Below are 13,753 nucleotides of genomic sequence, written 5' to 3' on the forward strand. Positions count from 1 at the left end.
GCAGAGTTTGACATGTTTTGGGAGCATAGGGTGTAAAAAATAGACTCACAACAGAGAAGGGAAAATTCACATGGTCACTTTGATTAAAAACGCTTCACACCATAACAGCGGCTAATTGCCCTGAAGTAGGTTTCGCTGCCGTTTCACAATGCTTTCACATGTGAAGGAAAGGAGGCTTAACCCAGAAACAGATCAGAAAAGCAGAATAAAGCTTTACATGAACAGCTACTGTAGTAAAACACGCAGAATCATTTTAGATCTGACGGTTTGGTTCTGATCAGGCGAGACACTTTGGTCCGAAGAGAAAACGAGCTGTGACTGCTGGAGGAATAGAAAGCCCCAATCCCACACTAGGACTCCCCAGCTGAGAACACATTTTATTTACTTAGTGTATCCTTGTTAGGATCATTTATACAGCTCTGATTTATGGTTTTTTTTCTGGTTTATGTTTTCTTCTGCAATCAGTTTTTGAGTTAGAAACTGAACTTCAGGAGGAGTTGGACATCCATGAAACGAAATATAGAAACCAGAAACGTTGAACTTTTATATGAAGGTGAAGCACAAAAAAAAAATTAACTAGTTCATGAAAACCAAACAGACATTTAAAACAGAACTGAGCTGAACTTCCCTCTGCTGCATCCAACTCCATCATTCTTTAATAATTAGCATCTAACAACTCAAATGGCAAACAGGAAGTTCCTCTCAGTTCTGACGTCATGTGACCAGATGTTTGTGGGTCTGATGAGGTGACGAACTGTACACTTATGAACAAATGAAGACCCTCGTATGGTTTTGGTATAAATAGTAACGGACGCGTTTGGGTAAAAATATTTTCCTTGGCTGGACAATAGCTGAATTCATGTCGAAGATTCCTTGAACTCTGGGATGTAGCACGTCGTGTTTGTGAGAGTCTGAGTCACAAGCTGCCAATGAGAGCACAGGCGTGCTCTGTCAGAAGACAGCTGGATGTGCAGCACCTAAAACATCCCCCCACCCCTACACCACCAACCCCCCACCGTAAAGGTTAGTTCAGCTGTGAGACAGACAAAGTGGTCTGTCACATGGCCTGGGCAAACACCTTCCTCATAATCTCATTTGCTTGTTATCAGCCCCATCAAGCTGACCTCGGCAACCACAAAAATAAATAAAATAAGCCAACAGATGTCCATCAATTTGCTGTTGGAGTTTCCTCCCTCCTCCCCGTTCTCAAATTGCTCGTGACCAGAGATAAAGCCTCCGTTTCTGTTCCAGCAACATAAAAACAGATCTAGTGCACTGAGCAGGAATGTAAAACCAGGCCAAGATGACTTATCAAACCTAAAAAAACGAGTAGTGATCATGGCTTTTGTTTCAACTGTCTAGTTGGAGGAGAGGATGGTTGCCGAGGCAGCCAGACAAACCTCTCCTGTGTCTGAAAAGGCAGCGAGCTAAAAGTAGGGGGAAGACAATGCGTTAGTGTCTTTCCTCCTCCTTGAACTTGGCTAAGGTCCAGCTCTGGCAGACAACACTATGCAGATAAATGCAACCGATAACACGTGACGTTTAAACCTGTTTCTCCTCCCCGAGCGAGCCAAACCAGCAACGGCACATTCGACCTACAAGGTGGAGCGTGCTAAGCTGTAAATACATTATGCCATGGTGGACGCCCATCTGCTGACGACAGCAGAGTTCTGAGATGTTCCTGATGCCCGGGCATATGTGGATCTCCCGCAACAATAAGCAGTAATTGACTGAACGTTTCAGGACTTGAGTCCGTCTTTGTATGCAAACAAAACAAACAAACAAAAAAATCTGAGTAGTTGATTTCGGAAAGAAGGGCAGAGGAAATCAGGTCAGCAGCTGAGACTGAACTCAGCTAACACAATCAGGTAGAAGCTAATCAAGTACCGCAGAAAAAAACAACAGATTTTCACTTACAACCATGAAGTTCAAATGATACGTCTATAAATGTGTTTCTATTTAACTCCTGATGTATAGAGGAATAAATAACATCACTTATCGTGGCCAAGCTACAAGAGAAAGTGGGTTCTGCGATGCGTATTTAATTAAAATGATCAAGTAAATTTCCTGTTGTTTGAGCTGGGAAAGTGCTCCAGTTTAGAGGAAAGTTTACTGAATAGCAACTGTTTTAACATAAGATACGGCTACGTTCACACGGCAGCAACAAATGGCCTACATCTGATAACATTTAAGCATTTTGCAAATGCTTTTGTCCAAAGCAGCTTACAGATTAGCTTGTTTGTTTTTGGTCTATGGGATAAAACCAGAATATCCGGACAAAACCCACGTATGCACGGGGAAAACATGCTAACTCCATGCAGAAAGGCAGGTGGGGTTTGAACCTTTTACCTTCTTACTGTGAAACAGCAGAGCGACCAAACACACCACCATGCAGCCCCCTAAACAGCTGCATCCTCCCTGGGATTTGAACCAGCAACTCTCTTGCTGCAGTGCAACAGTTCCACCATGAAAACCGTAATAATGAAGAAGTCATGTTGAATTAGCATCTTCTGCACACACACATATCTTCCGTATGTCACTACTGATGGTTACGTCTAGAATAACGAATCACAAAAGATTCAATCAAGATAATTTGATCTCCAAACCCAAAGATGTTACCAAATAGCCAAATGCTAAAAAAATCGGAACCATCAGAAGGTCCGTGTTAACGCCGGAGTTGGTCATAAAACTTGTTTTCTGTCAGTGAGAACTGCTGATGTCTATTACCCAAACACAGAAGCAGCTGATTGCTCATGTGAGTGAGATTAACTTGTTGAGTAAGATTAACATCAAAACTTGTTGATGTATGTAAGACTCATCAAAATGATTGAAAAATCTCAGCAGAGTTCTGAAGATATTTAATTCTTTTTTTAATTAGCAAATCCATGATATTAAAAACAAAACACAACAGTGGCAGCATGCTACGTGACACAGAGAGGAGGAAGCCATTAGAAATAAGGAAAATTAGCTTCTTTTAAAAATATACCACTTTTCTATTACATGTTGTTCACCATATGGTGATCAAAGTGCTTATTGTTGAATAGTGTTTTGTTTTGTTCTTTTACCTCTGCGTGATGTTTTCTAACCTCACCATCTGATTTCAATTCATGTTGATTCTGAGCCCCCATAAGGAGGCAAAATGAAAAGAAAAGGAATGAGCAAATGTCTCTTCAGAGCCACAGAACAGCCCCAGGAATGGTTGGATTGGAGAACTGTTTTAAAACTGAGTCATCCAACGTATTTCAAGCTTGCTTTTTTAAACAATTAATAAAGAGCATGTTTTTTCCAACACATTTGCGATGGTCTCTAGTATAAATGAATGCCATGTGAGTCCATCTTTGCGTGAAAATTGCTCTGGGGCTCCTGTTTCAGGAACTAGAAATGAGCCGGAGCTGAAGACGGTGGAATTATGAGTCTTACGCCTGGGGCGCACCAGAGGCAGTCGCTTTCCGCCCACGATTTTGAGAAGTCAAGTGGTCACACACGATGCGCCGCGCCACTGTGTGCTTCGTGGAAAGTTGCGCGATCGTCACATCACGCGGGACTTGGGAACAGGAAGCAGGAAGTGAGTCTTTTGTTTATACGTGATCAGACTTGCAGCATTGTTTTGTGAGACTCAAATTCATTAACAATGGGTAAGTACTCTATTTTCATATTTTAAGATCAATGGTGCTTTAAAGTTATCAAAACTGCAGCTGGGTTTGTGCCACAAAGCCGTTATGTGTCGTAATATTTGTTGTAAAGTACTCCACAATGTTGTAAACAGCCTTGGCATTGGCACCACGGCGCTTAAGATATAACTGGTGCCCATCTTCAGCGCATTGGCGCAGCGCTTCTGGGGCATGGCGCAGCACTCCCCTTGTGCCCACTCTCATAAACTATAACGGCTTCTATGTAAAATGATGAGGCGGCAGGGGGGCAGCATCGCTGCGATGCAGCGCGTCTGACTCCGGTGTGCCCTACAGGGTATCTGCAGGTTTAAGGGAGCCAAATTTAAGACTTTTTAAGACCACTTTGACCAAATTTAAGCTATAATTTCCAGCTATTGCCTGGAAACGGTGCTAACCACGTCGCAAACGTTGGATTAGCCATCCAGTTACCATTAAACTTGCACTTCCCCATGGCGCAAGCACCCACTAGCTTAACCAGCTAAAAATAGCCCCCTTTCACAACCAACTGAATGTGTACGGTTTCGCTTACGCCAATATCACACTCAAAAAAGCTGAACACTAACTAGACATTCATGAAAATTTTATAGAAATTAAAGAATCTTTTTTATTGTGTCTCTGGTCATTTAAGACCTTTGGAAACTGTATTTAAGGATTATTAGTCATTTTTATGGATTTTTAAGACCTTAAATTTGGAAAAGCAAATTTAAGACTTTTTAAGACTTTTTAAGGACCCGCGGATACCCTGGCCCTAGGCTTTACTCCCTGGTACTCGGGCATCTCTCCTCTGATTGGCTAACAGCAACACAGCTCTACCACTGACTCTGTTTGCTTTGAAACCTTGATGTTTTACCTCCACAAAAAACACAAGCCTGGAGGAGTTCTGCTTTATTGTGGAATTGCTAATGGTTAGCCTCTACTAGCCGAGACGTTCTCTGCTGTTTCCTGGATGCTAAATCAGTGTTGTGAGGCAAGATGGGTGAGTCCATGAATGTTAATTTTCAATGTCTGAGCATTTCCCTGTCTTCCTTCTATTGGCGGCTAATGCAGGAATAGGGGTAGAAGACTACTTTCGTGTATTTCAGAAATAACAAGTAAAGGTTTCTCAGTGAACATAGTCTTTAAAGCTAGGCTCAGAGTTACTGAAAAAGCCATTAGAGGAAACTACCTTTCAAATAAAAACAATTCAAAGTTCCAGCCTCCTTTCTTCAGGCTCCCCATCCCAAGCCACACCTCCAGAATACAGGAAGGCACGATGCTTGATCCCAAGGGTTCACTTTCACATTTTTGACTCGTTCGCAACTTTTCTGCCATAATTCCAAATGTAACGCACCTTCATAACTGTAAAACAGTTTAACATGCTAGTCAATAAAGCTACTGACACTGACGTGACTTCCTGCTCAACTCCTTTGATCCAAAAACACGGGATCCATGCACAGAAAGGGGTAAGAGCAGACGGGGGAGGGAGGGTTAGTGGGTAATTTAATGGATGGATCAGGATCCAGTCATTAAGAACAGGACGTTCACAATATTTGGATCAGATTTTTCGAGAATTGACCATTTCAGAGGCGATTAAAATAAATCTTTCTTTTGACAAAACATTTAATTCAGTGGTCGCCAACGGGATGTGAAGAGCATTTCAAGCAATATGGCACAAAATGCTCCAGAAAACATCTATTGCACCTTTAAACAGCATCATTACAGCTGATGACCTGTCAGAGTCGATGCGTTTTGCCAGATTTTGTCGCTCTCCTATTTTGTGACAGTTGCTGACTTCAAAGAGAGAAGACTGAATCATTCGTGTGAAACAAGTGAGTCTCTGTAGGAGCCGTGACTCGGAGAAGTTGTAGCCAAACAGGAGCGTTTTCTGAGAGAGGTCGTGACCTCTGCAAATACAATGAGCAACTTGTCAATGTTAACAGATTGACGGCTCACACGACAAACAGGGCGAGGGTAAGACGTGACTGTGCAGGAAACGGGCCTCCGTGTGTCAGCGCTTGAGCCTAGAAACAATATCGGCCGCTTTACGTCATCGCGGCTGCACCACTAATAAAGCGTTTGGGGAATTTTTGAGCAAACAAACAGGCAGATGGAGCAACAAGAATAACCAAAGGCAAATGACCGTTCCATCAGAAACGGAGCGCATTAAACATCTGTGTGGTTACAGGTTCAGCTTTTCCTGTTTTATTCCACCACAGCTGCACACAACACAGAAACAATAGAACAACGTGGGAGCTCCCCACAGTGTACTTGTGCTGAAGGACTAATGTTATGCTCAACACTAGTTAGCAAAGAAAATGCTTCTAATTTCACAAAAACAAATTTAACAGCACAACCCTTCTAAGGTTCTGCTGCATTTTCTGTTGCCACCATGAGCTAAAACTGCAAAAGCAGCATATTTAATCTCATCGTTTTCACCTTCAATATCAGCGAGTATTATTTATCAGTGATAATCTCCGTGCAACAAAGCACCGCAGATGGGCCGCGTGTTCAAAAACGACTGGAAAAACGAGTCACCGGCAGAGCTTTAGTACATGTGCCTCTTTGTTTCAAATCCTAATAATGTTGAAATTGCACCATAATCAGGTTTCGCCGGGTGGTGGGCTGATATTTGGGTACGAGCGCCGCCTGCACAGCCAGCGTTTGAGTGTTCAAACACGGCGCTCCCACCACAAATTTACTTCTTGTTTATAATCTTTCCTATTCAGTCCTGACGAGGCAGATGGAGGCTGAATGCACACGAGATAACAAACACACCCAAGATGAACTACAGACAAACAAAAACTGCAGCTCCATTACAAACACACACACACACACCTACGTGGAGTCTGATTCCATCAATTATAAGAGCTTGATTGAGATTTAATTCAAAGCTGGGGTTTAATTGCTAATATCAAAGGATAATTAAGCTGATAAATCATGACTGATCTTATTAAATTAGAGATTGAAATAGCAGAGAACCTGTAAATTGTCTATGTCAGTTAAATAAGTTATTTAATTGGTGTACAAGTTTGCCTCAGATACTAATGAAGCTGAATATTGAGCCTAAAAAGGGTTGATAGAAGTTGTGTGATGCCTCTTTGGTGTCGTCAAGGTAAACAGGATGTTTAATGTAGTCTCAGCCTAATAATCCCAATGTTTCACGGGGAGTGTCTGGAAGAATCCCCGCCCCTTTTGGAGCTCACTTTAGGTTGAACTGTGACTGTGGTGATGGTTAGGAGAGAAAGAAGGTTGGAATGGATGAGAGAGAGAGAGAGAGAGAGAGAGAGAGAGAGAGAGAGAGAGAGAGAGAGAGAGAGAGAGAGAGAGAGAGAGAGAGAGAGAGAGAGAGAGAGAGAGAGAGAGAGAGAGAGAGAGAGAGAGAGAGAGAGAGAGAGAGAGAGAGAGAGAGAGAGAGAGAGAGAGAGAGAGAGAGAGAGAGAGAGAGAGAGAGAGAGAGAGAGAGAGAGAGAGAGAGAGAGAGAGGATCATGAAATATATACAGGAAACAAATGATGTGAGTGAAACCAAGTGCACATAAGCAGGATGAGGACTTGGATGGGCCCTAATGTTTCCCAGTGCAATTCCCTCATACACACATACACACACACTCTCTCTCTCTCTCTCTCTCTCTCTCTCTCTCTCTCTCTCTCTCTCTCTCTCTCTCTCTCTCTCTCTCTCTCTCTCTCTCTCTCTCTCTCTCTCTCAGACTGCATCTGCTGGAGCTAGTGGCTGTAGTTAAATTGAAATATTTCCCGGCATGTGTCAGAAGCATGCAGAATGGTAATTATGACAGATCTGATTAGGCGGGCCGAGTCGGGCGGCTCCGGGCTGCAGGTGCGACCTTGTGCATTCCTGCGTGTGTAAATAAAATTAATTACAAGCGTAGGGGGCGCGCAGCGCGTGACATCAGCGCGCACAGGGGGGACTCCCACGGGGGGCACCCTAATGGAATATTTTCCCCGAGTCTAATAATACAGTTGGTATTGACTTGAGGTAATTAGGGGGATCATTAAAGCGCTTTTCCCGGCGTATTTGCCTGCCTGATCAGATTAGCGAGAATGGGCCTCAGAACAAGCCCTGTGTGGTCTGTCAGGAGAAGTGGAGACAGTGGGAGAGGGTTAGCTAGCTAATGTTTGCAGGAAAGAAAGCCAGCAAAACACGGCGCCTGTCACAGGGACGGGAGGAACTCCTGTCAGGAAATGAGGAAGTCTGGGCCTGACTGGAATAGGCAAAGGTCTGGCTAAATATCAGCTAAATAAGGCTAAAAGTCACAACATGTTACAAAACATTTATCGTAAAGCGATGCCTTGTAGGCGATGACGAGGAGTCCTGACAGACGGCGGCACATTCACGGTTTAGACTGCAGGGTAGGAGGCAGGCGGAGAGGAGAGAGTGAGCTGTGCAGCCAGAGACAGATGGGGTGAGAGGTGGCGTGTAAGGCGTAAGTGAGAGAGATGGTGAGAGAGGGACAAAGTGCTCTGAGCATGCTCAGTAAGACCCCGTGCCCCCACTAAGAGGAAGACTGTTCAACTAAACAGTCAGTGGAGAAAACAACAACAACAACAACAACAACAAAACAGGCTGGTGGGAATTCCTCTGTCCATCAAACAATAAGAGAAAGGCTGGTTGGGGGGTGGACACACACACACACACACACACACACAGTTTGTGAGATAACTCATTGGCTAAATTAATTATTCAGACAGCTGGGTCTCCAGATCAAGAAATTGTGTCTTTAATAATGGAGGCGATCTGGCCTTGCCTGTTTCCCATGGCAACCTAATAACCAAGCAGGCACGGGAGATAAATAAATCAATCAATTAATAAACAGTCACGGCCCTTTTCAATCCCCGGGGGCTTTGATATGCTTGCTCTGATCTGCCTAATTTAGGAGGAGCAGAAAAACCGCCAAGGCTGGAAGCTGAGGCACCGACACCGACACAGGAAGTGATCGGGAGAGAAGCAACCGTCTCCACCGATGAGCGGACACACAGCGTCCTACAAAGACACACACGTATCTGCAGACGTCATCTGTCGCTGCTGCAGTCCCGTCATGAAAGTCAGAGCTAAACTTTCGAGGGACTGATGTAAAGTGGCTTCCCGCTAACGGACGGACATCTGAGCAGCCACAGTGTAGAAACAGGCATGGAAAAGGTCAGCCATCTGCCCCTCGTGTTAAGCTGCCACTGGATGAAGCTGAGTGATGCTTGCATCCTTGCAGTGTGTGTGTGTGTGTGTGTGTGTGTGTGTGTGTGTGTGTGTGTGTGTGTGTGTGTGTGTCACGTGCTACAGTCAGCAAAAAGATTTCCGATCTCAAAAGAGGAAAACCTCAGCAGATCCCGACTGCAGCAGGGAATCAGTAACTTCTGAAACTCCCGCCCGTTTCATATTGGTGTCGCCCCCTGCCTCTGCCCACCTCCACCCACAAGCTCCCATCCCATGACCAACGAGGCGCTGACTCCTCATCACCAACCGAACACCCCCTCCACCCTCCTGACTCCAGGGACTGCCGTGCCAGGCGGGTGCAGGGTGACAGATGGCATACACCAACCTCCCCTCCTCACTCTCTCCTCTCCTCTCCCCCACCCCAACCGCACCAGCCCCCTGCTTGCCCCACCCCCCTCCGGTGGCGCAGCGGCGGACCAGATCAGTGCCATTCTGTCTCATTAGAGCCTGGCTAATTAGCGTAGCCTCTTCCAGGGGAGAATGCGTGAGTGTTTGAGAGACGGCGAGGATGATGGGGAGGGAGGGTGTTTGTGGCGTTGACGGTGATCTGTGCTCTTCTGGTCACCGAGGAGTTGGAGGGCTTTGAGCCCCGTGGTGCGCGAGGCTCCCAGGGTGCTTGTTTTGTGACAGCAGGGGCTCTGATTCCACCCACCACACAATTCCTCTCAGGAAGTGTTGGGAATGTTTAGACATAGAAGTCATGTCAAAGGAATGCCCTCGATCTGCTCCGCACCACCCTGCAGCTAACCTCCCATCGCTCAGCTGATTAGCTGCCCTCTATGCCAAGCTTACCCACCCCACCCCCCGTTAACATGGAAACAGCAAAACTCTGCAGCCTGATAAGACGACGTCGTAGCCTCCCTGAGCCACTTAATAATGTTGACATCCAGATCTTAGCTTCGTAGCTAGCATCTCTGCAGGCTAAAATGAGATGGACTGTCTGGCAAATGGCGTCGCTGGATTTGAACCAGCAGCACATGCTTGTTTTCTCCAAGTCTGACTTCTCCTGAAGGCTAAATGGAGACGAAGCGTTCGATCAGCTCGAATCACACCGGAGTTGATCATGAATAAGGATTCTGATTTTATCAGAGAATAAACACAATATATCTGGAGCCGTAAGTCAAACTAAAGCTGCATGAATCACCAAAAAATATAAATACTCGGGGCCGGGAGTGAGTCGCAGCCATTAATCTGATAAAGTAATATGGCTGAGGGTTAGATTCACTGCTCTATAGTTACTACTCTGAATATGTGGCAGTAAAAGAGTGATTGAAATGCAACATTGAATATGTGAGAGAAAGGGAGGGGGGGTGAGGTCTGGCAGAGGCCTGCTGCGGTTACGAGCCCTGAGAGAGAACAGGATGGCTGTGTTCCAGAAACCTCCCAAACACACCGACACACACAAACACCGCTCCACACATTAAACCTGCTCACACATAAACCTAGATCTGATGCAACACACACACACATTAATATCTGTATATATAGTGTGTGTTTGCACACACACACACACACACACATGCAGAGGAGCATCATTTTACTGCTCCTCCACATAAGGAACACGGTGGATTTCTTCATATTCCAGCTGCTCCTCTGTAATCAAATCAAATCTTATTTTTTAAATAAAATAAAACAGACAAAAAATCTCCCACTGAGCACGCAGGACCAACACATTCTGCTCACCTGATTCTGCGTTTGCTAAAGCATGCTGGGAACCCCTGAACCGAGTTTAAAATGTACGCCGAGCTGACAGGACGGTGCCAGCTTCAGCAATGAGGCCTCTTCGTCACCCTCCCCCAACGATTATTTCCCTGGACCCCATATGGGCACTCTGCCAGTCGAGCCCATCCTCCATCCTCCATCACCAACCACGTCCCCGCTGCTCTCTGCTGGCAGGAGACTCCATTTGGGCTTTAGAGGGTCGTATTTTAACCTCACGAGGCTGCAGATTTCTCTTGACCCGAGCTGCGGTGATGATATCGAAGACTGTATATGATTTCCTCTAACCAGCTCACCTTGTGCTAGCTTGATTTTAAAAGTATAAAGAAGCAGAATCAGCATCAAAATCCTGGAAGCTGCGACTTCACGCCTGTTTCTGAATGAACGAGTAGAGATGAGTTGGCAACCTAAGCAGCTCCGTCTAGCGGGGTTAAACACAGTCTGCTAATGACTTACTTGTTTTGCTGCTGCAGATATGGATTCTTCAGTAAATCACGCATTTTTGTGCATGGATGGAAGCTCGATTCGGTAATTTAAAAATAATTCTTTTAGCTATTTGACAAGTAGCATTTTATTTCATATACCTTATAAACCACCTGACTAAAATCGTACTCTATAATGTCGTTTACAGCACTAACTTTATCATTATTATCCTAAATAATCTCATTATTAAGATTGTTTTCATTGGAAAGCAGTAAGTTTCTAAGTTTGCTTATTTGTTTAAATTTATCATTATAAACTGTATGAAAAAAATCACCTAATAACACTTAACAGACTAAACTACTAAATATTTTTAATTTCTTAGCAAACTTTTTTAAAAAGTATGTCCTTTTCTACTTGTATGTGTGTGGAAACGACAACATTTCTGCACACAACCCTGGGATATTAAGATTCAATTAACCTAGTTTCAATTTTAGACTAAAATTTTTTATTTTTAAATTGTATTTTTGGAACATTTTCTGGCATCCGGAGCTGAAGATGAGGCTTGCGTTTTGTGTTCTGCTGTGGTGATGGGTCTGGAGGTGCTGGTAGCCGTGGCGATGGCGGCTGGTGAGGTAAGGGGGGAGACCAGCTGCCCGGGAAGCGCCCATTACGAGACAGAGCCAGAGATAAGTGCTCTCACAGGCCCCTTTTCAGAGGCATAATTAGCACACTTCTTATCTGCAGCTCAATTCACATTCACACCCGCCTGCCATGAATGGAACGTGAAAGAGAGGCAGAAATCGGGGGGAAAGGCAGAGGTAGAGGGGCAAGACGGAGGGATGGGAGGGAGGTGGAGGAGGAGGCACAGTGGAAACCAGTTCCCAGACAAACCGTCATTTGGGAAGACTCGCACTCCCCCTTTTCTCTTTTCTCCATCATTCCAAGGAGTCTTTGAACTCTTTAACAAAAACAGTGGTTTGTGCATCAAACTGCAATTTGGTAAAACAAAGCTATCTGGGGGTATAATCATCCTAATCAGCAAGAAAAAAATAAAGCCTTTGCAGATATTTCGAGATTATTCCGCCCTTGGTGATCTATTTCTCCACCCATCCTCCTCGTCAAGCACAATTGTGGAAATCTTTCCAACTCTGCCTGCGACAGACTCAGGAAAACCTTTAATAGCGAGTCCTCGGTGCTTTAATTGCTTTTAATAGAAAGTTAGACAGACAGTGCGTTTTCCGTTTGCAGCACACAGGCTTGCATTGTGGGAGCTGTGTGCACTTTGTGAGAAGATGACAGGGGCCCCTCATCGTCTTACTGCACAAAGCTAATATAAACAGGCCTGTTTGGTGTTGAAACAGAGTCAGACGCTGAACTCCAAACCCACAATAAAGAAGACATGAGGCATTTTGCTGATGACTCACCGCTGTAGTCGCTTATTTACAACTTAGACAGACTTTTGATTTCTTTTTACCTCCAACTTTTGCCTAAGTGTGTTTTAGGAACTGTGTGTGTCATTGGTGTGTTTAAAACACGTGACAATGGGGTCAAGAATCAGCTTATTTGGACACAAACAGTTGAGTGATCTTTACATCTTTTGGATTTGACTTTAGACTAAAAGATGTTTGTTGGTGTCTGTGTGTGAAAAATTACATACGCAGGCTGGGAATGCTGTTGAGAAACGGAGAGCAGCTCTAGTATCATTCGAATACATTTGCAGTGGTTTCTAATAGGAATGGATGCCTTGAATGTGGTTATCTGGGGGAAAAAAGCTCCGGTAAACCAGTTTGAGGATGTGAAAGTCAGCTGGAGGAAAAAATGGCAGAACATGGCAAGATTTGGAGTCTTTCCTGATTAGCTAACAGGAACGTCACTCTACCACTGACACTGCTCTGCCACGTTGATGTTTTATTTTCACAAATTACACAGGCCTAGAGGAGTTCTGCTGTGTGGTAGAGTTGCTAATGCTAACGATTAGCGTTTCCTGGACACTAAAACAACGACAGCCTTCCTTGTTGTGAGCCAAGATGGGTGAGTCCATGAATGTTAAGTGACAGTGTGATGTCACACCACCAGGCTTTTCAAATCCTAGAGATTTACATCTGTTTTCTATCAGAAGCTAATGCAGGAAATAGGTGTAGGAGACTACTTTCATGTTCAACCTGCATGAACAAATCAGAGTGACTGATTGTAATCAGAAATAATCATTGAAATGTTTTTTCAGTGATGCTGACTTTTAAGAATAGGTGAATTTTCCATTCTTTTGAAAAAATGTATAAAAAGTGAATATTTAATGGATTTTTTCTAGTTTTTAAACAGGTTATTAAGATGTTTCTGGAGACATATAACACATATACGACACAAAATCATAACCGCTTTTTATCTGAGCCAGGTGTCCGGCGTGTCTGTGCTTTGGTACCTGGCTCTTGGAGGCGGCCACCTTAGCGAACAGAGCCTGGGACACTTTGGCCCTCTTCATCTCTTGCTGGATCTCATCATAAATCGTGGAGTTGATGTTGAGGATGCAGTTTTCCGTTTTGCCGTTCCACTCGCTCGGTAAAGGTGACGGTTTTACCTTCAAATGAAGAAAAGGAGAAAATATTGCTGTAAAAGTTGGAAATTTTTCCCAGTCAGAACTCTTGTCAGACACAAATATTACTTTCATTGACCTTTAGGCTCTTGTAATAAACGTTTCTGACACTAAGGTAGTCTTAAAAAGTGCAGAAGACTTAACA

General features: G+C 44.3%; 1 protein-coding gene across 5 annotated transcripts in view; it reads right to left on the bottom strand.

The window, feature by feature from the left end:
• The window catches only part of satb1b (SATB homeobox 1b), a 68,751-nt gene that overhangs the window by 12,396 nt on the left and 42,602 nt on the right, over window positions 1-13,753 (bottom strand). For all 5 annotated transcript variants that reach the window (XM_070550997.1, XM_070550998.1, XM_070551000.1 and 2 more), the window contains exon 11: window positions 13,438-13,593. In XM_070550997.1, coding sequence (XP_070407098.1) covers window positions 13,438-13,593 — 156 coding nt within the window. The remainder of the gene's footprint in view (window positions 1-13,437; window positions 13,594-13,753) is intronic.

The sequence above is a fragment of the Nothobranchius furzeri genome, chromosome 5, assembly GCF_043380555.1.
Source record: "Nothobranchius furzeri strain GRZ-AD chromosome 5, NfurGRZ-RIMD1, whole genome shotgun sequence".
Lineage (NCBI taxonomy): Eukaryota > Metazoa > Chordata > Actinopteri > Cyprinodontiformes > Nothobranchiidae > Nothobranchius > Nothobranchius furzeri.